At 46.8% G+C, this 22012-nt stretch overlaps 2 protein-coding genes across 3 annotated transcripts in view; both read left to right on the top strand.

The window, feature by feature from the left end:
- The window catches only part of Csf3r (colony stimulating factor 3 receptor), a 13685-nt gene extending 5324 nt beyond the window's left edge, over nucleotides 1–8361 (top strand). The window contains exons 5-15 of the mRNA XM_035438912.1: nucleotides 126–295; nucleotides 378–531; nucleotides 618–697; nucleotides 1076–1289; nucleotides 2261–2449; nucleotides 2814–2915; nucleotides 4776–4922; nucleotides 5029–5169; nucleotides 7053–7146; nucleotides 7334–7415; nucleotides 7882–8361. Coding sequence (XP_035294803.1) covers nucleotides 126–295; nucleotides 378–531; nucleotides 618–697; nucleotides 1076–1289; nucleotides 2261–2449; nucleotides 2814–2915; nucleotides 4776–4922; nucleotides 5029–5169; nucleotides 7053–7146; nucleotides 7334–7415; nucleotides 7882–8361 — 1853 coding nt within the window. The remainder of the gene's footprint in view (nucleotides 1–125; nucleotides 296–377; nucleotides 532–617; nucleotides 698–1075; nucleotides 1290–2260; nucleotides 2450–2813; nucleotides 2916–4775; nucleotides 4923–5028; nucleotides 5170–7052; nucleotides 7147–7333; nucleotides 7416–7881) is intronic.
- A 4907-nt stretch (nucleotides 8362–13268) lies between these two features.
- Nucleotides 13269–21169, top strand: Mrps15 (mitochondrial ribosomal protein S15). 2 transcript variants are annotated; one of them, XM_035439628.1, is made up of 8 exons: nucleotides 13269–13493; nucleotides 13711–13752; nucleotides 14433–14586; nucleotides 15731–15779; nucleotides 16554–16638; nucleotides 19174–19232; nucleotides 20591–20782; nucleotides 21005–21169. In XM_035439628.1, exons 1-8 carry the CDS (start codon nucleotides 13364–13366, stop codon nucleotides 21140–21142), a joined length of 849 nt encoding a protein of 282 aa, XP_035295519.1. In that variant the 5' UTR covers nucleotides 13269–13363; the 3' UTR covers nucleotides 21143–21169. The 2 variants fall into 2 exon arrangements, with proteins under 2 accessions (XP_035295519.1, XP_027255047.1); XM_027399246.2 differs by having other exon boundaries at nucleotides 13271–13493; nucleotides 14508–14586.
- Nucleotides 21170–22012: the final 843 nt, after the last annotated feature.

Raw genomic sequence — 22012 nt, 5'->3', positions numbered from 1 at the left:
GAGAGAGAGAGAGAGAGAGAGGAGAGAGAGAGAGAAGACTGAAAGTGACCCAGGAAAGAAAGGGGTGATAAGACATAGCTTTCCCTATGTGGTGGGGGAAAGTTTGACAATCCTGCCTCTTGCAGTGAAATTGGAGCCTCCAGTGCTGCAGGCCGTGGACATTAGCCCTGATCTAATCCCATACCAGCCCGGGTGCCTGTGGCTGAGCTGGAAGCCATGGAAACCCGGTGAATACATAGAGCAGGAGTGTGAACTCCGCTACCGGCCACAGCTTAGAAGAGCCAATTGGACACTGGTGAGACAGAGGACAACCTCGAGACAGAGATGGGGAATTGAGAGAGGGCAAGTTGGATTTAGTGTCCCTTCCCACACACCAGGTGTCCCACCTGCCTTCCAGTGAGGACCAGTTCAAGCTCTGCGGTCTCCATCAGGCCCCAGTATACACCCTGCAGATTCGATGCATCCGCTCGCCTCTGCCGGGACTCTGGAGCAGTTGGAGCCCTGGCCTGCATCTGAGGCCCACCATGAAGGGTGAGAAACCAGGAGCAGCCATCAGAGCCTAGTCCAGTCCCCCAGGTCCTCCCCAACAAAACCCTCTCATCTCACCCCATCTACAGCCCCCACCATCAGACTGGACACATGGTGGCAGAAGAAGCAACTGGATCCTTGGACAGAGAGTGTGCAACTGTTCTGGAAGGTGACTCTCTAAGACCCCCCTCCTACCCCAACAGAGCCCCAAAGTAGGGCTTAAGACTGCAGTGTGCCTGGAAGGCTGGGAGACATTTCACACATGCCTCAGAAGCTAGGTAGTGGCCTTGGGGAGAGACTGCAATGCAGGGCTCTGGGGGCACCTGTGCCCCCAAAGGTTCCTGTCAGAGAATAGTTAAGCACCTGCTGCATGTACTGACAGGCTTCTTCCTTCCTTCCCTCCTAGAGCTTGCCAGAGGGGAGTAGAGGGAGGGGGAGAAGAGATCTAGAGTCCAGTTCCTATGGCTGGCCCATGCACCCCAGGTCCTGACCAATTCATAATTGAGCTAGACAACTCTCTCACCATGTTCTTCCTCACCCACCACAGCCAACACCCCTACAGGAAGACAGCGGAGAGATCCAGGGGTACCTGCTCTCTTGGAGTCCCTCAGATCAGCAAGGGCCAGTCAGGCACCTCTGCAACACCACAGAGCTCAGCTGTATCTTCTATCTGCCCTCGGAGGCCCAGAATGTGAACCTTATGGCCTACAACACCGGGGGGACCTCTCTACCTACTCCAGTGGTTTTCTTGGAGAATAAAGGTAGAGGGGGCTGGCAGCTGAACAGCACAGAGCAGCATGGGAATTTGAAGGCTGGAGCGCCTAGGCTCCTACCTGTCCAGTCTCACCACTTGCTAATAGAGTGACCGGGACAGGTGACTTCCCTCCCTGGCCCCTGTTGTCCCCAGAACCTGCAAGGATGTACTAACATTGCCTCTTGGGGGCAGCCAACTTTAAGCCAACTTGTAAATTATTGTTGGCCAGAATTAGATTAATCTGGGAGAATATGCATACATGCCTATGAGCATGTGTGTGCGGGCACACACACACACAGCTAAGATTCCCATTTATAAGTTGTATGTGTACATACGCATATAGCAGCAGGCAGACAACCTCAGTTGTCACTCTTCAGGTGCTGTCCACTTTTTTTGGAGGCAGGATATCCCTGAAATTCACTGATTAGAAACTATTCTCTGGTGGCCAGTTAGCCCCAGGGATCTACCTGTCTCTACCTTCCCAGTGCCTGTTTTATTTGTTGTTATTGTTTCCACATGGATTCTGGGAATCAAATTCAGGTCTTTGTGCTTGCCTTACAAGCACTTGACCAATTAAATTATCTCCCCTGCCCTGAGCTGATCTTTAATAAGCCTCTCTGTATCGCCCATTTTTGATAAAATGATTGATAAATCATTGATAAAATGGAGACAACCGTAGTACCTCCCTGCTGTGACTGTTAGAGAATTCAGTGAATCACATACATCAAGCTGAGTGCCAGGAAGTATCATGGGCCAGCCTCTGTACTAGGCTTGTTTGGTACACCCTCCCTCAACACACACCAAAGCCTCTACAAGGTGGGAATTTTCTGTTGTCACTTGACAGATGAGGTTGAGGCCCAGGTATTGCCACACCCTGGATCACAGGTCTCACCAGAAAAGGCAGGATTTGAGTCCAAGTCTCTAGGACTGCGTCCTGTGTACTTTTCATCTTCACTCCTATCCCCACTTCCTCTCCAGGTCCAGCGGTGTCCAGACTCCATGCCATGGCCCAAGACCCAGATAGCATCTGGGTAGACTGGGAAGTACCCAGCACTATGCCTCAGGGCTATCTGATTGAATGGTGCCAGAGGTCACTCAGTCACAATTACAGCAGTAAGACCTGGAGGATGGAGCCTGATGGGAGCATCACTGGAATTCTGCTACAGGGTGAGATGGGCCTGGGAGGGGGGACAGGTGGAGGGACAAGAATGGGGAGAGGGGGTGGTGCTTGTCCAGAGGTACAAGGGCAGTTGAGACCCCCATATAGCAGCAGCCTCCCCAGGCTTTTCTGAACCCTTACCTTGGGGAAGTTCTTCCTGTACTCTAGCCAGATGCCCTCTTTGTGTCACCCACACTCTGCTCCTATTCCAGTTGTCTGTTCCACTCTTCCTTCGTGACATCATCAAATGAACTACAAGAGATTTCTACCATTATCCCCATAGTCAGAATCAGGCCATGCAGGAAGCAAATTCTGAGGCTGGGTGGCAGAGGATAGCCCTGACCTTATTGTCATCCCATCTTCTCTCTGCAGAAAACATAAGTCCCTTCGAGCTCTACGAAATCATGGTGGCCCCGCTGTACCCAGGCATAGTGGGACCCCCTGTAAAAGTCTACGCCTACTCTGGAGAGAGAGGTTTGTCTTGCATCAGAATCCTCTCCTCTCTCTCCCTGGATGGGCCCTAGGAACTGGGAGTATGAGAAAATGGTACCCTTTTACTTCAGGCCATCCTGGCTTACACGGGCGGGGGGGGGGGGGGGCAAGGCTGGACAGAATTCAGGAGATGGGGTAGCAAATAGGAAGTCATGAGTGTGAGAGAATCGTGGAGGGAGGGAGTCTCACAGCATCAATCCATGATCCCAACAGAAATCCAATGTTAAACTGGAGAGCAGAGATTTGCAACCATACAGAACTAGATTCACACCTGGGCTATGCCTCTGTGAGCCATAAAGGGCAAAGGAATTCAGATGAAATCCTGGGGGGAGGGGAGACTCTGGACTAAGGAGTATATACCTCTGACCCTAGCAAAACTGGCGAGGTAGGATTATGATTTGGGGGCCAGGCTGAGCTATGTGGTAAGACTCCCATCTCAAACAAATACAGTTTCCTCTTGGAAGGGATCTCTCTTTTGTGCTCTATCTCTTTGTCTTACACACACACACACACACACACACACACACACACACACACACACACATGCTTTTGTTTTTTGTAGGTTTTTTGTTTTTGTTTTTGTTTTTAAAGACAGGGTTTCTCTGTCTAGCTTTGGAGCCTATCCTGGCACTCACTCTGGAGACCAGGCTGGCCTCAAACTCACAGAGATCCGCCTGCCTCTGCCTCCTGAGTGCTGGGATTAAAGGCATGCGCCACCAATACCCGGCTGCTAGAAAGCTTTTATTATCAATTGGACACAATCTAGAGTCACCTGGGTCTAGGGGACCTCAGTTGAGCAACTGTCCACATTATATTGGTCTGTGATTACATCTATGAGAAATCATCTTAATTGATGATTGATGTGCGAGGGCCTAGCCCACTATGGGAAGCATCATCCCTAGTTAGGTGGCCGGGATGGGCTATATAAGAGTTAGATGAGGGGCTGGAGAGATGGCTCAGCAGTTAAAAGTACTGACTGCTCTTCCAGAGGACCCAGGTTCAATTCCCAGCACCCACATGGCAGCTCACAGCTGTCTGTAACTCCTGTTCCAGGGGATCTGATGCTTAAATATAGACATACCTGCAGGCAAACACCAATGTACATAAAGTAAAAAATACATTATTTAAAAAAAAAGAAAGTTAGATAAGCAAGTCAGAGAACTAGCCAGTAAGTAGCCTTACCTCCATGCTTTCTGCTTCAGTTCCTCCTTCAATTTATGCTCTGCCTTCTCTCAACAATGAATTGTGACTAGAAATGTAAGCTTGAAATAAACTTTCCTGCCCAAGTCACTTTTTTTTTTTTTTTTTGGTTTTTTCAAGGCAGGGTTTCTCTGTGTAGTTTTGGAGTCTATCCTGGCACTCTCTCTGTAGACCAGGCTGGCCTCGAACTCACAGAGATCCACCTGCCTCTGCCTCCCGAGTGCTGGGATTAAAGGCGTGTGTCACCAACACCCGGCCCCAAGTCACTTTTGGTCATGGTATATCTCACAGCAACAGAAAAGCAAAGTAGAGCATGTAGGGTCCAGGAATTGAACTCAGGTCTCCAGCTTTGCAGGGCAAAAACTATGTTCTGGGCCATTTTGTTGGCTCCTTTTATATTTGTTTTAGAGCAGGGTCTTACACCCTAGCCCCGGCTGGCCTCAAATGCACAGCAATCCTCCTGCATCAGTCCCCAGAGTGTTAGGATTATAGACATGCACAACCACGTCCAGCTCCATGAACTCTCTTTTCTCAGGTATCTACTGTATGTCCCAGGTTCTGAGTGCAAGAACTCACCGGAGCCTGGTCAGGCTCACTTGCTGTGATCACGTCAGGCCTTCTACCTCCCCCCTCTCTCCACAGCCCTTCCTCATGCTCCAGAGCTACATCTGAAGCAGGTTGGCAGCACCTGGGCACAGGTGGAGTGGATCCCTGAGACTCCTTGGCTCGGGATGATACCCCTCACCCACTACACCGTCTTCTGGACTGATGATCAGAACCAGACTTTTTGTGAGTCTACCCTCAGCTCCCCTCAAGCCCAGGAGGCCTAGAAGAAGTGTTGTAGCAGATACAGAGATGTTTAGCAGCCCAGACTGACCATATGCTCCACCCACAGCTATCATCCTGAACATCTCCTTCCATGGCTACGTCCTGGACCACCTGGAACCTGCCCGTTTGTATCATGTCTACCTCATGGCCACCAGCAGGGCAGGGTCTTCCAACAGTACAGGCCTAACCCTGATGACCTTGGCCCTGGGTAAGGAGAAAGGCTGGCAATGATGACTGTTGGGAGGGCGCCCCACTTTGCCTCTCAAGAAACACTGATTTTGCCAGGTGTGGTGGTACACATCTTTCATCTCAACACCGACACAGAGGCAGATGGAGCTCTGTGAGTCTGAGGCCATTCTGATCTACATAGAGAATTTCAGGCCAACCAGGGCTACACAGTGAGAACTTTTTTCAAAAAAAAAAAAATCTTTAAAGAAATTCTGATTTTAAAGGGAGGGGAGGAGATTATTATGTAAGTGTGTTTTCATTTTTTTTAAGTTTAAAAAGGGAAAAAAAGTGCAGGGTGGTGGTAGTGCACACCTTTGATTCTAGAACTCAGGAGGCAGAGGCAGGCAGATCTCTGAGTTTGGGGCCAGGCTAGTCTGATCTCAAAGTAAATTCTGGGACAACCAGAGCTACACAGAAAAATCCTGTCTAAAAGAGAGAGAGAGAGAGAGAGAGAGAGAGAGAGAGAGAGAGAGAGAGAGAGAATCTTCCTTTTGATAGCAATAGGAGCTGCCTTCGGATCTGCCGGTCTGAAGGAGAGACCAGGGCCCATCTGAAGGTGACCAGCAGTCCCATCAATCTTACATGAACTCCTGCCCAGGATGTCTTTAACTTTTCCACTTTTTTTTTAAAGATTTTATTTATTTATTATATATACAACATTCTGCTTCCATGTATGTCTGCACACCAGGATAGGGCACCAGATCTCATAAGGGATGGTTGTGAGCCACCATGTGGTTGCTGGGAATTGAACTCAGGACCTCTGGAAGAACAACAGTCAGTGCTCTTAACCTCTGAGCCATCTCTCCAGCCCCCTAACTTTTCCACTTTTAACCCCCTTTTCACGCAAGAAATTTTTACATAATTCTGAGTATATACACATGTAAAAACATATCCAGATCAAACACTTACTGATAATAAACAATTCATTTATTTTGAAGCAATTCTTTGGTATGCATACAAATTTTCATTTATTCAAGACTGAAGTAAACCTGCATATTAATGAGATGGCTGTGCTTGCTTCTCTTACACAGATAATTAAATGTTGGATGGATGTTTGATACTTCAGGGGCCAAGAGCATCTTCGCCTACCTTCCGCATTTTTCAGAGTTAATCAATATTTTGATTTTTACCATCATCAATGCTAAGAACAACACATTGCATGAATACATAGTACCCAGTGGCAGATGTATACTTAGAGTCATTTCAGAAATTGTTGGAAATTCTGGCCTTGTCCCAAGCCAGAATTCATCCAACATTTTTTTCTTTTTTCTTTTTTCTTTTGTGAAATTCAAGTCAGCAACTCAAACAGCAGTTCTTGAAATTAATCATCTTAATATGATACAATCCAAAGATACACTGATTTCATGCCCGCATGCTGAGGCTTGGTGGCAGGAAAGCACTGAAAGTCTTGTTTCCAGAATTAAACCATTATGTTCCCGTAATACAGTACATACAGTAAACACACTGAGATCATGAGGTTCAAAGCATACGATAGTCTTGAGTCTGAGCCTGACATGTTTCAGGCAGTTTTTGGTGATATTATTGTGTGATGTGATAACATGTATGTTGCCAAGTACACACATGTGATTAGAACCAAGGCTGCAGTGAACTTGCATGATGCAACACAGGTGAGTGCTGCCAGACACACGTTAGATTCATTATATGGTTGGGCTTTTGGTTTTGGTGTTTTATTTATTTATTTATTTATTGTTTTTCAAGACAGGGTTTCTCTGTGTTGCTCTGGCTGCTCTGGAACTCACTCTGTAGACCAGGCTGGCCTTGAACTCACGGAGTGTGGGATTCAATGTATGCACCACCACTGCCCAGCTAACACTAAGCTCTTCCTGCTTTCTCTCACCCCAGAGACATCTGAGCTACATGTTTTCCTGGGCCTACTTGTCTTCCTGATTTCATTTGTCAGCTTCTGTGGGACTGTCTGGTTCTGCTGCAAGAATAGGTGAGAGTTTCCCAGACTTCATGTTACCCCTGGGTGGGAAAGTCCCTCCCTGTCTCCCCTGACTTCCAGGTCCCAGTCTGGGAGTCTGTCCTTCCACCTCCTCCCCTCTTCAGCTGTGAGAGAAGGGCAAAGGGTGGCAAGCTAAGAGGGCACACCCGACCCAGAGTTCACTTGCTCCCTTTTCTAGCAGGACGAAATTCTTCTGGCCAAATGTGCCAGATCCAGCTCACAGCAGCCTGAGCTCCTGGGTGCCCACCATCATGACAGAGGTAATCACGAGGCAGAAAGGAGAAAGGGATTTATACTGTGACTGGCAGACAAGGCACAGCCACTAAAGGGATGCCCTTCTGAGTGAGGAACACACGCTTGAGTCTCACTTTCAACCAGACACACACACACACACACACACACACACACACACACACACACACACACACACACACACAACACACTCTGCTTTGAAGAGATGCAGGCCTGAGTTTCACTCTCAAAGCTTCATCACACAATGGATGCACGGGTGCTGCAGCTGGGGTGGGAGGTGCTGCAGCAGGGGTGGGGGGTCTTTTGTGACAGATACATGTTAGGAATATTTAGGTGCACTAGGCAAGTATATCCCTTTGTGCTCTGCCACACAGCAGCAAGAGAGATCACACAATGGCCTCATCTCAGGAAGGTACAATGGGTAGGGCAGACATTTGAGATAAGCCATGCCTCATTTTCTATCCCTGTGTTCAGGAAACCTTCCAGCTGCCCAGCCTCTGGGACTCCAGCATGCCACCAATCACCAAGATCACTGTACTGGAGGAAGAAAAGAAGCTGACCAATTGGGATTCCGGTGACAACTCTCTGACTAGCAGCCTTCCCACCCTGGTTCAGGCCTACGTGCTCCAAGGAGACCCAAGAGCAACTTCCAACCAGTTCCAGCCTTCCTCTGGCACTAGTGACCAGGTCCTTTATGGTCAGGTGCTGGGGAGTCCCACTAGCCCAGGAGTAATGCGGTACCTTCGCTGCGATTCCACTCAACCCCTTTTGGGGGGCCTCACACCCAGCCCTAAGTCCTATGAAAACATTTGGTTCCATCCAAGACCCCAGGAGACCTTTGTGTCCCAACCCCCAAATCAGGAAGATGATGACTGTGTCTTTGGTCCACCAATTGATTTCCCCCTCTTTCAGGGGCTCCAGGTACATGGAGTTGAAGAACAAGAGGGCTTCTAGGACTTTTGGGGTCATTGAATCTTGAAGGCCCTGGCCAGTTCAGAGGAGAAGAGCCCTCCACTGAAATCTACTGGCCCTAAGAGAAGCAGAAAGGTCCAGTCTGCTCCATCCCTGGCCACTAACACCCTCCTTCCCCACAGCCTCCACAGACTGCACCCCCAGGACACCCTCATACTCTAAGCTCCAGACAGATACTGCTTCCAGCCCACCACTCGCCTTTTGTGTTTCCCATTATTTCAGTCTGTTAAGCTGATTTTGGATTTTGAGTTGGAGCTGGTATTTTCAGAAATTCTTGCCAGACATGGTGATACATGCCCATCACCCCAACACGGGAGGAAGAAGCAGGAAGATTGCAAGCTCCAGTCCAGCCTGGGCTACATAAGGAGATCCTATCTCAAAAATTAAGCAAAAGCTAAATAAATAATAAACTTTCTCCAATGTTTACTTATTTTGCTGAGATAGGGGCTCTCACACAGAGGTCAGAAGACAACCTTTGGGAGTTGGTTCTGCCCTTCCAGAATGTAGATCCTGGGAACTGGGCCCAAGGCTTAGTGGCAAGCACCTTTTCCCATGGAGCCACCTCACTGGTCCCAGAAAAGAATCCCTTGAACATGGCTGGGTGTCTTTTACTTTTCAGGGCCCAGCAATCAGGAAGAATTTTCTCAGAATCATTCATCTATTCCTTCCTCCCTTCCTTCTTTCCTTCCTTCTCTCTTTCCTTCTTTCCTTCCTTCCATTCTTCCTTCCTTCCTTCCTTATACCAGCTCCTACCTAGCATCTAAGTTGTGTGCCAGCATCAGAAATTCAAAAAAGACAGCTCAGTCCCACATAGAGAGCTCCCATACTGACAGTGGAAACTTGAAACTGGTTATCAGGAAACAGGCAAGACTTACTTGAGAGGAGTTGGAGTGCTGGAGAACACAGTGAAGAGACCAGGGATGAGACTAGCCCTGTTGGAACCCATAACTCCAACACTTGGGGGACCAAAATAGGAAGTCTGTATGTTTGAGGCCAAGCTGTGATACACAGCAAGTCAAAGCCCCCTCCCCCTCTCTCCCTCCCTCCCTCCCTGTCTCTCCTGTGTGTGTGTCTGTAGTGGGGTGGCCGGAGAGATAGCTTTAGCAGTTAAGAGCACTGGCTTCTCTTCCAGAGGACCCACCCAGGTTCTCAGTTCTCAGCTCCCATACAATTATCTGTAATTCCTGCTCTGCGAGAGCCAGTGCCCTCTTCTGGCTTCCATAGCAGCAGACACGCAAGTGATGCACAGATGTACATACCGGCAATACACTCATAGGCATAAAGTAAAATAAAGTCTTACTGAGGAAATACAACCACAACATCATCTCAGGTCTGAGGATGCAGCTCAGAGGTAAAACATTTGCCTAGTATGTATGAGTCTCAGGGTTTGAACCTCAGCATAGGTAGGAAAAAAATCACTTGCCTACCCAGAAACCCTTTCCCTAAGGAGAAAAGAATGAGAAAGGGGCATCATTATTTAATAAATATTAAGCCAGAATGTGACTTTCATGGCAGGCTATCACTAGAGAGGTTAATTACAAAGACAAGCTTTACCTTTTTTTTGAAAGACTTGACTTACTTATTTTTATTTTATGTGCATGAGCATTTGCCTGTATAGAGGTCTGTGCATCACAGTATACAGTGTCCACAGAGGCCAGTAAAAGCCAGTTGGTTCCCTGAAACTGTTGTTGCAGGTAGTTGAGAGCCACCACTCTGAGCCTTCTATGCAACCCTATTTTTAATTTAGTTTAGTTTTGGTGGTGGTGGTGGTGGTTTTGTTTTGTTTGTTTGTTTGTTTTGTTTTGTTTTTGTTTTTTGGTGTTTGGTTTCAGGGTTTTTTTTTCCCTTTGAGGAAGCTCCAGTACTGATATCTGTGGTAATTGCATGTAGACATTCCCAAAAAACAATGAATAAGAATTTCTTTTTGGGCTAGAGAGATGGCTCAACAGTTAAGAGCACTGACTATTCTTCCAGAGGTCCTGAGTTCAATTCCCAGCAACCACATGGTGGCTCACAACCACTTTGAATGAGATCTGGTGCCCTTGCTGGCATGCAGGCAGAAGATTCATTATAAAAAAATTTTTAAAAAGAATTTCTTTTTCAGCCAAGCATGGTAGCACTTTTAATCCCAGCACTTGGGAGGCAGAAGCAGGAGGATCTCTGTGAATTCAAGGCCAGCCTGGTCTACAGAGAGAATTCCAGGACAGCCAGGGCTACACAGAGAAACCCTGTCTTGAAAAACAAACAAACAAACGTCTCCACATCCTCACCAGCATTTGCTGTCACTTACATTCTTGGTTGTAATAGGAGTCTAGTAGAATCATTGTATCTAGAGTAAACATTAGAATGCAATGGTTGTTTCTTGCTGTATCTAGGATAACATTAGAATGTATTAATGTTTGTTGGAGGTACTTAGACCTTGAAGAAATCATTGTAGAGAACAGTGATTGTTTTCTATGATTTATAGAGTTGTTTTTCTGAGGGAATTTTACATTCTTTACATGACTTTATTCACAACACTATCCTGGCAGACCTGGAGGGTCTCATGTTGAGTACCACAAAGAGTATACAATAAGGACTGATGTTGTGGGGGTGTGATATTTTCCTTCAGAAAACGTATAGAATAGATCAGAGAGGGCTTTGAGGAAATTGTTTTCCAAAAACAACAACAACAAAAAGCCTTTTGGGTAACAATCAATAAATATGCTTTTGCAGGCTGTTCAATGTTCAGTTCATCAAAGTTGGACATCCCTGCTGCCACAGGTCTAAATTCATCTTGGAGTGACCTTCTTTCTTTGATTGTCTGGTGCAACACAAAACACTGACATTTAGTGATGGAGTCATTCTCTCTTGGGGTGAGATGGCTTTCAAATGCACCTTTTTTTTTGTTTGTTTGCTTGGTTTTGTTTTACAGGATAGGGTTTCTCTGTGTAGCAGCTCTGACTGTCCTGGAACTTGCTTTGTAGACCAGATTGGTCTCAAACTCACAGAGATCTGCCTGCCTCTATCTTCTGAGTGCTGGGTTTAAAGGTGTGCACCACCACCACCTCGATATCAGTGCACTTTTAATTTGCATTTCCAGGTGTGTTGAATATTTTTTCAAATACCTATTGACAATTTTTATTTCTTCTTTTGAGGTCTGACCAACTCATTTGCCCATGTATCAACACATGATTTGATATGGGGAATGTAATTACTAGAGTTCTTTGTATAATATATATAATTCCATTAGATGACTAACTGGCCAAATTTTCTCTCCTTCTGTAAATTCACACACATGTAGACACCAAAGGTTGAACTCTACTTTCCATGATTATTGCTTTGTTTTGCATTGTTTTTGAGACAGGATCTCACTAATTCTGGCTGGACTGAAACTTGCTTTGTAAACCAGATTGGCCTCAAACTCACAGAAATCCACCTGTCCTAAGTGATGGAACTAAAGGCGTGAACCACCATGCCCATCAGCTTACTTTTTCTAAAAAAGACTTTATTTATTATGTAAACAACATTCTGCTTCCTCTTCTACACACCAGAAGAGGGCACCAGATCTCTTAACGGATGGTTGTGAGCCACCATGTGGTTGCTGGGAATTGAACTCAGGACCTCTGGAAGAGCAGTCAGTTCTCTTATCCTCTGAGCCATCTCTCCAGCCCCAGCTTGCTTTTTTTTTTTCTTTTCTTTTCTTTTCTCTCTCTCTCTTTTTAAGATTTACTTATTTTACACGTGTGAATGTTTTGACTACATGTATGCTCCACATACTTGCATGCCTGGTGCCTTAAGAGGTGGAGTGGGAGGTACAGAAGGCTGTGGACTGCTGTGTGTGTGCTAGGAACCAAACCTAGGTCCTCCTCTGCAACAGCAACTCAAGGAGACCCCACACTCAGCAGAGGCTCCCTCCTGGACTCTGGATTAGGCACAAACCACACTGAAACACCTAACTTCACAGAGAGATCCTTTATTCAGCAGGGAAGAAAAGTTAAAGTGGCTGCTTTCTGACTGAGGCAGAAAACAGCAGCAAATGACCTTGCAGATGTAATTTTTTTTTTTATTGGTTTTTCGAGACAGGGTTTCTCTGTGTGGCTTTGGAGGCTGTCCTGGCACTTGCTCTGTAGACCAGGCTGGCCTCGAACTCAGAGAGATCCGCCTGCCTCTGCCTCCCGAGTGCTTGGGATTAAAGGCGTGCGCCACCAACCATGTCTTTGTACAATGGCCTCGGTTTATAGGCTGAACAACCTAAAAGATACATTACCCTCCCCATCTGATGTTTGAGAACACTGTAGCCCAGAAAGGATCTCATAGTAACCGCTCAGCACCCTTCCGGATCTCCAGCCTTAGTCCCTAGGCTACAAAGCCGCCCAAAGAAGGCTGGAACCTGGGGGCTTTTACAGGGCCCCTGACTCGGGGGTGGGAGACTGGAAAGAAAAGTAACCTCTGGGGAGATAGTATGGCCAGTCTCACAAAAGCCCCCCCCCAAAAAAAAAACCTCAACCTTCCTAATGCTGCGACCCTTTAATATAGTTCCTCATGTGTGGCGGTGTGGTGATCCTAACCATGAAATTATTTTCATTGTAATTTTGCTACTGTTATGAACCGTAATGTAAATATCGAATATGCAGGATATCTGATTTGCGACCCCTGCGAAATGGTCGTTCGACATCCATCCCCCACCATGGGTTGCAACTCATAGGATAATGAGAACCACTGACCTAAGGTCAGGAACGTAAGAAGTGATTAAGACCGGTGCAAGGTCATTAAGTGGCATTTTAGAGGTTACACAGAGCGCTACACCAGTAGCCGTAGAGCCAGGCCATCCACCCGCCAAACCCACGAGCTCCACCCCAATCCATTCGTTCAGCCCTCGGCTGCGTTTGTCGAGCGCTGGCCTCGATTGGTCGAGCCTGAACTGTCATGGCTGCGCCCTTGTAACTCGGCGCCACCGCAGAGGGGACAGTGGCGGTGCGGGCCCGCGGGGCCGGGAATCGTCATGCTGCGGGCTACGTGGCGCGCTCTGAGCTCCCTTCGTGCCCAGGCAGCGGCACAGTCTCCAGGGTCTGCGCTGCGGAGCGGAGGAAGCGCCAGTCTGCCCTCGGCACGCTGCGGCCTGCAGCCTCCGAGTGAGCCGCGCAGCAGGGGGCAGGGGGGCTGGGCGAAGATGAAGGATACCAGGCGTCCGGAGCCCGGAGAAAGGCAGTGGCAGGAGGAGAGACAACGGGTGGTGGCTAGGAAAGGAAGGACCAAGTGGGCGAGAGGGAAATAGGGCGCTGGTTAGGTGCAGGCGCCCGCAGTCCGTGATGGAAGGAAATGAGTCTCAGCTCTTTCTGTTCTGCATAGGTCTCCTGCATGCCGCCCGTGCCTACGCCGTTGGGAAACCAGGTAGGAGGACTTGGGCTGACACTTGATGCAGAAGAGACACCACCCGGAAAGCCTAGGGTGGACAAGGGGGCAGGGGTGGATGCGGAAAGGGGCGGGCCAGAAGTCCCGCTACATCGGCATTATGTAGGGCCCAAAGCCAGAAGTCTTTGTTTAGGAGGTGCATGAGGAGGCAGCAGTAAGAGCTTTCAAATGGGATATTAGTGGAAAAGAGTGAGTTCTTAACGCCAGACCTTCCTAGAGTTTACATAATGCTTTTCTATCTGCCATTCTGACTTGAAGAGTGTCGTTTCTCATCCCAAGTTGGTATGCCTTGGGTCCCTCTAACGAACAGATGTTTACTTTGTGTGAACCAGAGCTGACATGAGTGTCAGAGGATCCATTGGAACACATTGTTATTAGGATTCAATCACGATAACGTATGAGAAACACCCCTAGTCCTGTGCTCAGTAAATTATAAGGTGTAATAGTATTTATCGCTGCTAGTGTCCACCTGTTCCAGTCTGAAATCTGATAACTGTAGAACCAAGTGGATTTGTGAGAAGTTCAGGCACGGTACGTCTTGGGAAGAGTCGTCTGTTTACAACATGAAATATGAAAGCAGGTGCCCACAAGGCTTGCAGAAGGGGAACTGGGCTTAGATAAGTTGGTTGCCTCATTGAGACCCTAGGCATTTCTCACAGATTTGGGGAGTAAGAAGAATGGAGCCTGGGAGAAAGAGTTAACTCTGTTTCACATCCCGTTCCTGTATTTGACAGCCCAGCACAGCCAAGATGATGAGCCACCCCCTTCTACACTCATCAAAGAATACAAGAGCATCATCCCCAGCATGGAGAAGTAAGCGGGGGAAAAAACCTGCTCGAGGACACAGATGTCCTGGGAGGATGGGCAGGGAGTGCGAAAGGGTGACTGAAAGCCTTGGACTGTTGTATTTGAAGTTTGATTGTGTGGAGCCCTGGGTGCGGTGAGCACTGGGAAGGACCCCAGGTGTGGTGGACTCCGGTGGGCAGCTGGTGCTCCTGAAACTCAGCTGGCCTTCTCTTCCTGGCACCAATAGATGCCAAAGAACTAACACACTCTAGAAGTCTTGGTAGAAATCTCTCTTCTCTTGACCTCACAAAAGCCCTGCGAGAGAAGAAATTGTGTCCTGTGTTACACATCTAAGAGACAGCTAGGACATGGATCCCAAGGTGACAGACACTGAAGCCCAGATCCTTCTCACCCCCTGTCCAGTGGGAACTGGACTGGCTCTCGTCTTGCCTACTCTGCAGTCTGGCTGTGTCCAGCTGAGGTGGAAGTCCTCCCTTTGCCACAACACTCAAGCCAACAGCCCCAATTGTCTGGTGCTGTCTTCAACCCAACAAACCAGAGCCTTTGTTACCTTTGTTACCTTTGAATCCCTAAGAAATAGCTACCCACTTCTGGAGAGTTGCATTTCTTGTAGAAGTAACTGTCATTTGTTCTTACTTTTTAAATCTTCTTAACAATTTATTTTTATTCATGTGTATGTTTGCCAGTGTGTGTATATGTGCCCGTATGTGTGAGTGTCCACAGGGGCCAGAAGGCGGCAGTGAATTTCTTGGAGTTGGAATCACAGGAAGTTGTGAGCCAGCTGATTGTGGTGCTGGGAAAGAAACTGGCCCTTTACAAGAGCAAGTGCTCTTAACCCCTGAACCATCTTTCCAGTCTCTACTTTTATTTTATTAAATTTTATTTTATTTATTTAAATTTATGGCTAGCAGTTGGACTAGCTAGATGGCTCAGTAGTCCAGAGTGTTGCTGTTCATCCAGAAGACAGTAGTTTTGTTCCCAACACCATACCCAACAGTTCAAAATCATCTATAATTCACAGCTCCAGGGGTTACACCTCCTCTTCTGGCCTCCACAGGCAGCTGCACACATACAAGTACATAAATTTTTAAAGAAAAAAGCCTTTCTTCCCCTTCCCAGTGTTTGTCTCATTGCTCCATTTCTTCCCCAGGGTTGATGATGTTGTGAAAAGAATCTTGTCTTTGGAAATGGCCGACCAGGTGAGTGCCTGTGCCGCCCTAAGTCTTGGCCTCCCTCAGTCTTCTCTCTGGAAACTCCTTCCATCCCTACACCCCAGGCCTCCCTAGTTAGAACGTTTCTCCCACTGTCAGGCTCTATCCAAAGTAAGAGAGAGAGTTTTGGTCCTCCATTGTCCCTCTGACATCTGATAAACAGTAGGTACAGAGTAAAGCAGTCCTCTTAGTCACTGTTTTGTTTTTGTTTTTGCTATGAAGAGACACTGTGACCAAGGCAACTCTTATAAAAGAAAGCATTTATAATCTGGGGCTTGCTTGCAGTTTCAGAGGTTTAGTCCATTGTTGTCCCTGAAGGAAGCATGGCAACGTGCATGTAAACACTGGAGCAGTAGCTGAGAACTAACTACAACCTAATCCATAGGCAGAGAGATACTGGGACTAGATTGGTTTTTGAAAGTCTAACGCCCACTCCCAGTGACACACTTACTCCAGAAGCACCACTCCCCTAAATATATGAACCTGTGGGGCCATTCTTATTCAAACCACCACAGATTTGTACCTGAATAGGCAAGATTTAAGGACATTAAGCCAACAAACTATTTCTCTTATCTCTGTTTTTGCCTTGGGCTCATGAGGATATGAGTAGCCGTGTGGTTGGCCAAGGCCACAGTGAATACAGTAAACTTTGGCCCCAGTTTTTCTGGCCCTAGCAGCCATAACTGCAGCCTTCCAGTCAGGAAGGCTAGTCCTTAGAGGATCATAAGCCACACAGATTTCTCCAATTTCTGTCTTCAACAGAAAGAGAAGTTAAAAATCAAGCAAGAACAATTGATGAGCAAGATTGCGGAAAACCCTGAGGATTCCAGAACCTTGGAGGCTCGAGGTTGGTCCAGGGGCCCTTGGAAGTGGGGGTACAGAGGAGTCTGCTAGCTGGTACCTGGTCTAGGGCTTTTGATGTGGCTTGGGAAGGGGGAGACATAGGTACTGGAACTCCAGATCTTAAATTCAGTGAATGCTGCATCCTGCCCATTTCACTGTGTGATGTCACACAGTTCACCTACCTTCTTTAGGGTCCCTGCTTCCTGTTATGATACGAAACGCAGAGGTAGGACCTCGGATCCATGGTGGGGGACACACATGCCATCAGGCAGAATTTACATAGGAAGGAAGTTTATTGGGAAAGAGAGGGAAGAAGGGGAGAAGAGACAGAGACAGTGGCCTGCCTCCTCAGAGAAACAGCAGAAAGAAGAGAGCAGGAGTAGGCGGGGCTTGTCTCGGGTGACTACCAGGTCCCAAGGGGTGGGGCCAGGTGTGCCTGGATGCTAAAGCTTCCTACACTGAAGATGGAGCTAGCTGGGGACAGGGCAGAAGACTGTGTCCTAACTTTGTGGCAAGACTGAGAATCTAGAGAATAAAAGCACACCATGGAAACAAAAGATTAGGCTAGTAACAGTGAGATTCACATCTGTGGAATGCTGTTAGACCCATTGGCATGGAACATTTCCACATTCCTGTTTTAGTTTCCAGTTGGAATTGGCATTAGCCCTCGTTAGATGTGAGTGAAAGCCTGCCTCTTGCTTTGAACCAAAGAGCAGCAGTGGGCTGGATTGGCCCTATGCAGTGTCTGCATGTTTTCTTCTCCATTGCCATTGGACTACATTACAGCTTTTATTACCACCTCCCTCTTCATGCCTCATTCACTTTGTAAAAATTTTGTTAATGTGTATGGATGTTTGCCTGCATGTATATCTGTACTATGTGCATGCCCAGTGTCATTGGAAATCAGAAAAGGGCCGCAGATCCCCTGGAACTGGAGTTACAGAAGGTTGTGAGCCACCATGTGCTAGGAACCAAACTTGGGTCCTCTGGAATAGCAGCTCTTGTTGGCCCTGTGCCATCTCTCTAGTCCTATAAGTGAGAAATTTTAGTTCTAAAAACTTAATAATGGCCAGGCGGTGGTGGCGCACGCCTTTAATCCCAGCACTCAGGAGGCAGAGGCAGTTGGATCTCTGTGAGTTCAAGACCAGCCTGGTCTACAGGAGCCAGTTCCAGGACAGCCTCCAAAGCCACAGAGAAACCCTATCTCGAAAAACCAAAAAAATAAAATAAAAAAATAAAAATAAAAACTTAATAATGAAAGCACAGAAAAAGAGTAGATTTTAAATTTATTCTTTATTTATTATTGTTTGTGTGAGTATGTGATGTGTTAGGGCATGTACATGTGTGCCACACAAGGAACTTGTGTGGGGATCAGAGGACACTATTCAGAAGTCCATTCCTTCTTCCACCATGGGTTCCAGGGAGTGAACTCGGGGTGTCAGCTTTGTGCCACAAGCACCTTTACCCACTCAGCCACCTTCTGGGCCCTCTTGACAGGTTTAGAATCTTAGCTTAATGCATTGGCTGGGACCTCTAGTACAATAGTGAATCATTGACCAAGGTGCTCTGCTAGAATTAATTCCTGAATTTAATGTTCTTGCAAGTACATTCAAACTGTGGTCTTTAGGCTGCGTGTGTCCCAGGTAGCTGTGAACGAAGCCCAACTCAACACAAAATCGTAAGCTTGGTTAAAACATTGATGGGTTTTTGGTTTTGTTGTTGTTTTTACGTCTCTTTCCTTTTAGACCAGTAGTTCTCCACCTTTCTAATGTTGCAACTCTATTACAGTTCTTCATGTTGTAGTTGTTACTTCATAACTAATTTTGCTACTGATATGATCGTAATGTAAATGTATGCAGGATATAATTATCTGGTATGCAGGATATTTGATGTGTCCCCCAGAGGGGTTGAGACCCACAGGTTGAAAACTACTGTTTTAGACATTGTCTTACCATATAGCCCCAGATGGCCTGAAACTTGTGATGTCAGCAGCTCAGAGAGATCCACCTGCCTGTGCCTTCATTATTTTTGTGACTGAATTGCATTGTTCTCAGGCATGAGGTTTGTACATGAAAACACTATATCACAGGACTAAAATTTTGCTGTTGAGAGTGCTGTTTGCCAGCCAGTCAGAGTGGCATACCCATAATTCCAGGTAATGTAGGCAGAGAGAGGAATTACAAATTCAGTCTGGGCTACACAGCAAGTGTAAGTAAGGTCAGACTGAGCCTCATGGTGAGACTTGTCAACTACCTTCTCCCACTACCCCCCCACATACACAATACTGTTTGCTATGACCCATAATGACCTTTGCGAATTAAGTCATTTCTTTTTCTTGAGCTTGCTTTTCTTCTAGCTTTTCTAGTAGAAAGATAATCCAGTCTTTTGAGATCTTGCCATTCAGAGTGCTTTGGGATTTAGAAAGAGCTATGCAAAAGCACTGGTGGTTGTTACTCCTTTGGTTCCTAAAACAGGGGGTGGGCCTGGGCCCTTCCTTCCTCTGTGCCCAGCTCTCATCCTCTGTGGTTTGTGGTTTCAGTTGTTGCCTTGACTGTCAGGATCCGCAATTATGAAGAGCATATGCAGAAACACCGAAAGGTAAACCATGGGCTTTGCCCACAGCTAAACCACAATAGCCTAGGGGAGGGGAGTCTGGGATAAAGGGTTTTGGATCCTAAGAAGCCAAGGCTGACACCTCAACTCCAGTAGGAAGGAAAACACTCCCCTCCTGCCTCGAGGGGAACAAAAGGAGCCTTACAGGGCTCTGCTGAGAGTCATCAGTGGTCAAGAAAACAAACTATAAACTACGGTCACATTGGACAAGTAGTGGGTGCTTAATAAATATTTGTTGAATGCATGGATAGTCAGAGTGACCTGTTCAAATCCTAGCTCTGTCACCTCTACTTTAAGTCACTGTCACTTTGAGAAGTTTATTGGTCTGAGCCTATGTTCTCACATCTTTAAAGTAGTACTCCTGCCACAGGATTGCAAATATTACAAGAATTAATCCTAGTGGTTGGTATGGTGCATAGCACTTCTCTAGACTCTTAGCATCATCTCTCACAAAGTTTGGAACTGTTTCTTTCGAATCTTCCAGTGGAGCAGTCTCAACATAGAGTGACATTATTCCTCAAGAGCCACTGCTAGAAGTGATGCCAGACACTTGAAATGAGGCAGTCTTGCCCAGGGCCCCATTCCTAACCACTCATTGCTCAGCTGAGCAGCACAGAGCTGCCAGAAGTAGAAAATTGGCATTAGTTTTGGTCCCTGTGCTGTCCAGGCTAACTTTGATCTCTCCATCCTTTCACTTTAGCTACCTGAGAGCTAAATCATAGGGTATGTGCAGTCACACAACTAATAAGTATGAACACAGACTGGTCTAGCCTTGAGTACTTCCAGGAGCTGGTTGGAAATCCCAGTTTTGCTCATTTGAGGTGTAGAATCCCAGCTCCATCGTAGAGGCCCCTCGCAGAGTAGGATCCGGAACAGAGGATAAGGTTCTGTTTCTCACTAATCAAATTGACAACCTGCTAAGTGCTGGAGAAGCTGAATGGATGGTACAGGGGAGAATGTGAGATCTGGCGTCAGACCAGTAAGTAGACCTAGATTGAAGGCTTGACCTCAGAGTTCACAGTCTGAAGAGCTATTGAAAGTCAAAAAAGCTCAAACTTCTATTTTCCTGTCTGTGACTGTAAACATTGACAGTGCCTCTTGCTGAGCTATAATTATGTTTACATAAGATTGTTGGGTTGATCCAACGAAATGACCATAAATCATTAATGGTAAACAATGTTAATACTTAATAGAATACTAAAAATAAGAGAATTAAGTATGATAGCTTAGGCCTGGCATCCCAGCAAGCAGGAAGCTGAGGCAGGAAAATTGCCATGTGTTTGAGGCCAGCCTGGGCTGTCTCAAAACAACAAATAATAATAGTAATACAAACTCTTCTATAGGACAAAGCCCACAAACGCCATCTGCTGATGAGTATCGACCAGAGGAATAAGATGCTCAAACTCCTCCGTCAGACCAACTATGATGTCTTCGAAAGGACGTGCAAGGAGCTGGGGGTGGAATATGTCTTACCCCCTCTGCATTTCCATAAGGTCCACCGCCGTTTCCTGGCCAAGAAGGCTCTGTGCATTCGGGTATGAGTCAATATGGTCCGTTGCTTTGGTCAGTCTCCCTCGACTGAGGTGCAGAGTAGAAGGAAGAAGTTGTCTGTTTCTGACCATGGCTTAGAACTGGCCCAGGTCACCAGCACATGGAGAAAGAATAGGGTTGCACCAAGATAGTTCCTGTAGACCTGCTCCAAACCTGAGGTTTTGCAAAAATTACAAAGTCTTTTCCTACTCCCTTTCAACCACCAGGTTTTCCAGGAGGTACAAAAGCTGAAGAAGCAAAAAAGAGACTTAAAAGCTGCTGCAATGGCCGCCAAAAAACAAAATAAGCAGAGGGTGCCAGAGAACCCTTCCCAAGCCGTACCAGAGATGACCAAAGAAAACTAATAAAGTCTGTTCTGCCTTGAAGAATGATGGACAATGGCCTTCTTTTCAGCCTGAGAAAGAGGGATTTGTTCTCCATTTGGCCCTGGGCTCTCAGAGGCAGAGTTCCTCCATCACCCCTGAGGGTGCAGTCACAGAAACATGTCATGTGGTATGTTTCAGAGGCAATGCTGGCATGGAAGGAGGGCAGCTGTAGGAGCTGTTTACTGGACTGGGCCCTAAAAGATGAGGAGGATTTTATTGGGCAGAGACAAATGGCATCTAGGTAGAAGGAACTGTAAGTTAAAAGGGAAAGCAATCGAGAGGGATACATTCAGGGACAGTGGGATTTAGAGATTAAATACTGTTAACATTGGAGATGGGGCTTCAGCCTATGAATGGGGCTGGGGCGTAAAAACATTCAGTTCATACTGAAGAAAGAACAAACTTTGGACCTCATTCTGAGACAGGAAATACCACAAAGGATAATGTGTTAAAGTTCTATTACCAAAGAACAGTTGGAAGATCGGGGCTGAAGCTTGGACCGGAGCAGTTTGAGAGCTGTTAGGTAACAGAAGCCCTAGGTGTGTGGTTGCCTAGGGATATTGGGCTGTAGTATTTGAATGATTGTAATTCCAGCGCCTGCAAGAGGCAAGAATCATTCCAAGGTCACCCTTGATTGCATAGCTAGTTTGAGGCCAGTCTAGACTACATGAAACCATTTCTCCAAGAGTTTAAATTGCCCAGGGAAGTAATGTTTAAAAAAAAAAAAGTGGAGGGGGGGCATGTCAGGGTGGGGGAAATGATTCCTGGGAGCACAGGGTCCCCTTGAGATGAAGTGAGTGGTCAGTGGCCAAGGGAAACGATCTGAGTTCAAGGCCAGCGTGTGCCACC

The sequence above is a fragment of the Cricetulus griseus genome, chromosome 2 (genome assembly GCF_003668045.3).
Source record: "Cricetulus griseus strain 17A/GY chromosome 2, alternate assembly CriGri-PICRH-1.0, whole genome shotgun sequence".
NCBI classification, from domain to species: Eukaryota; Metazoa; Chordata; class Mammalia; order Rodentia; family Cricetidae; genus Cricetulus; species Cricetulus griseus.
The sequence above is the reverse complement of the archived record's forward strand: the minus strand, read 5'-3'. Positions and strand labels throughout refer to the sequence as shown.

Bases quoted from the DNA above. Each gene is read 5' to 3' on its own strand.
- Mrps15 (XM_035439628.1), top strand. From the start codon at position 13,364: ATGCTGCGGGCTACGTGGCGCGCTCTGAGCTCCCTTCGTGCCCAGGCA. The intron at 13,753-14,432 runs GTAGGAGGACTT...CATTTCTCACAG, and splicing joins CTACGCCGTTGGGAAACCAG to ATTTGGGGAGTAAGAAGAAT. The intron at 19,233-20,590 runs GTAAACCATGGG...ACTCTTCTATAG, and splicing joins ATATGCAGAAACACCGAAAG to GACAAAGCCCACAAACGCCA.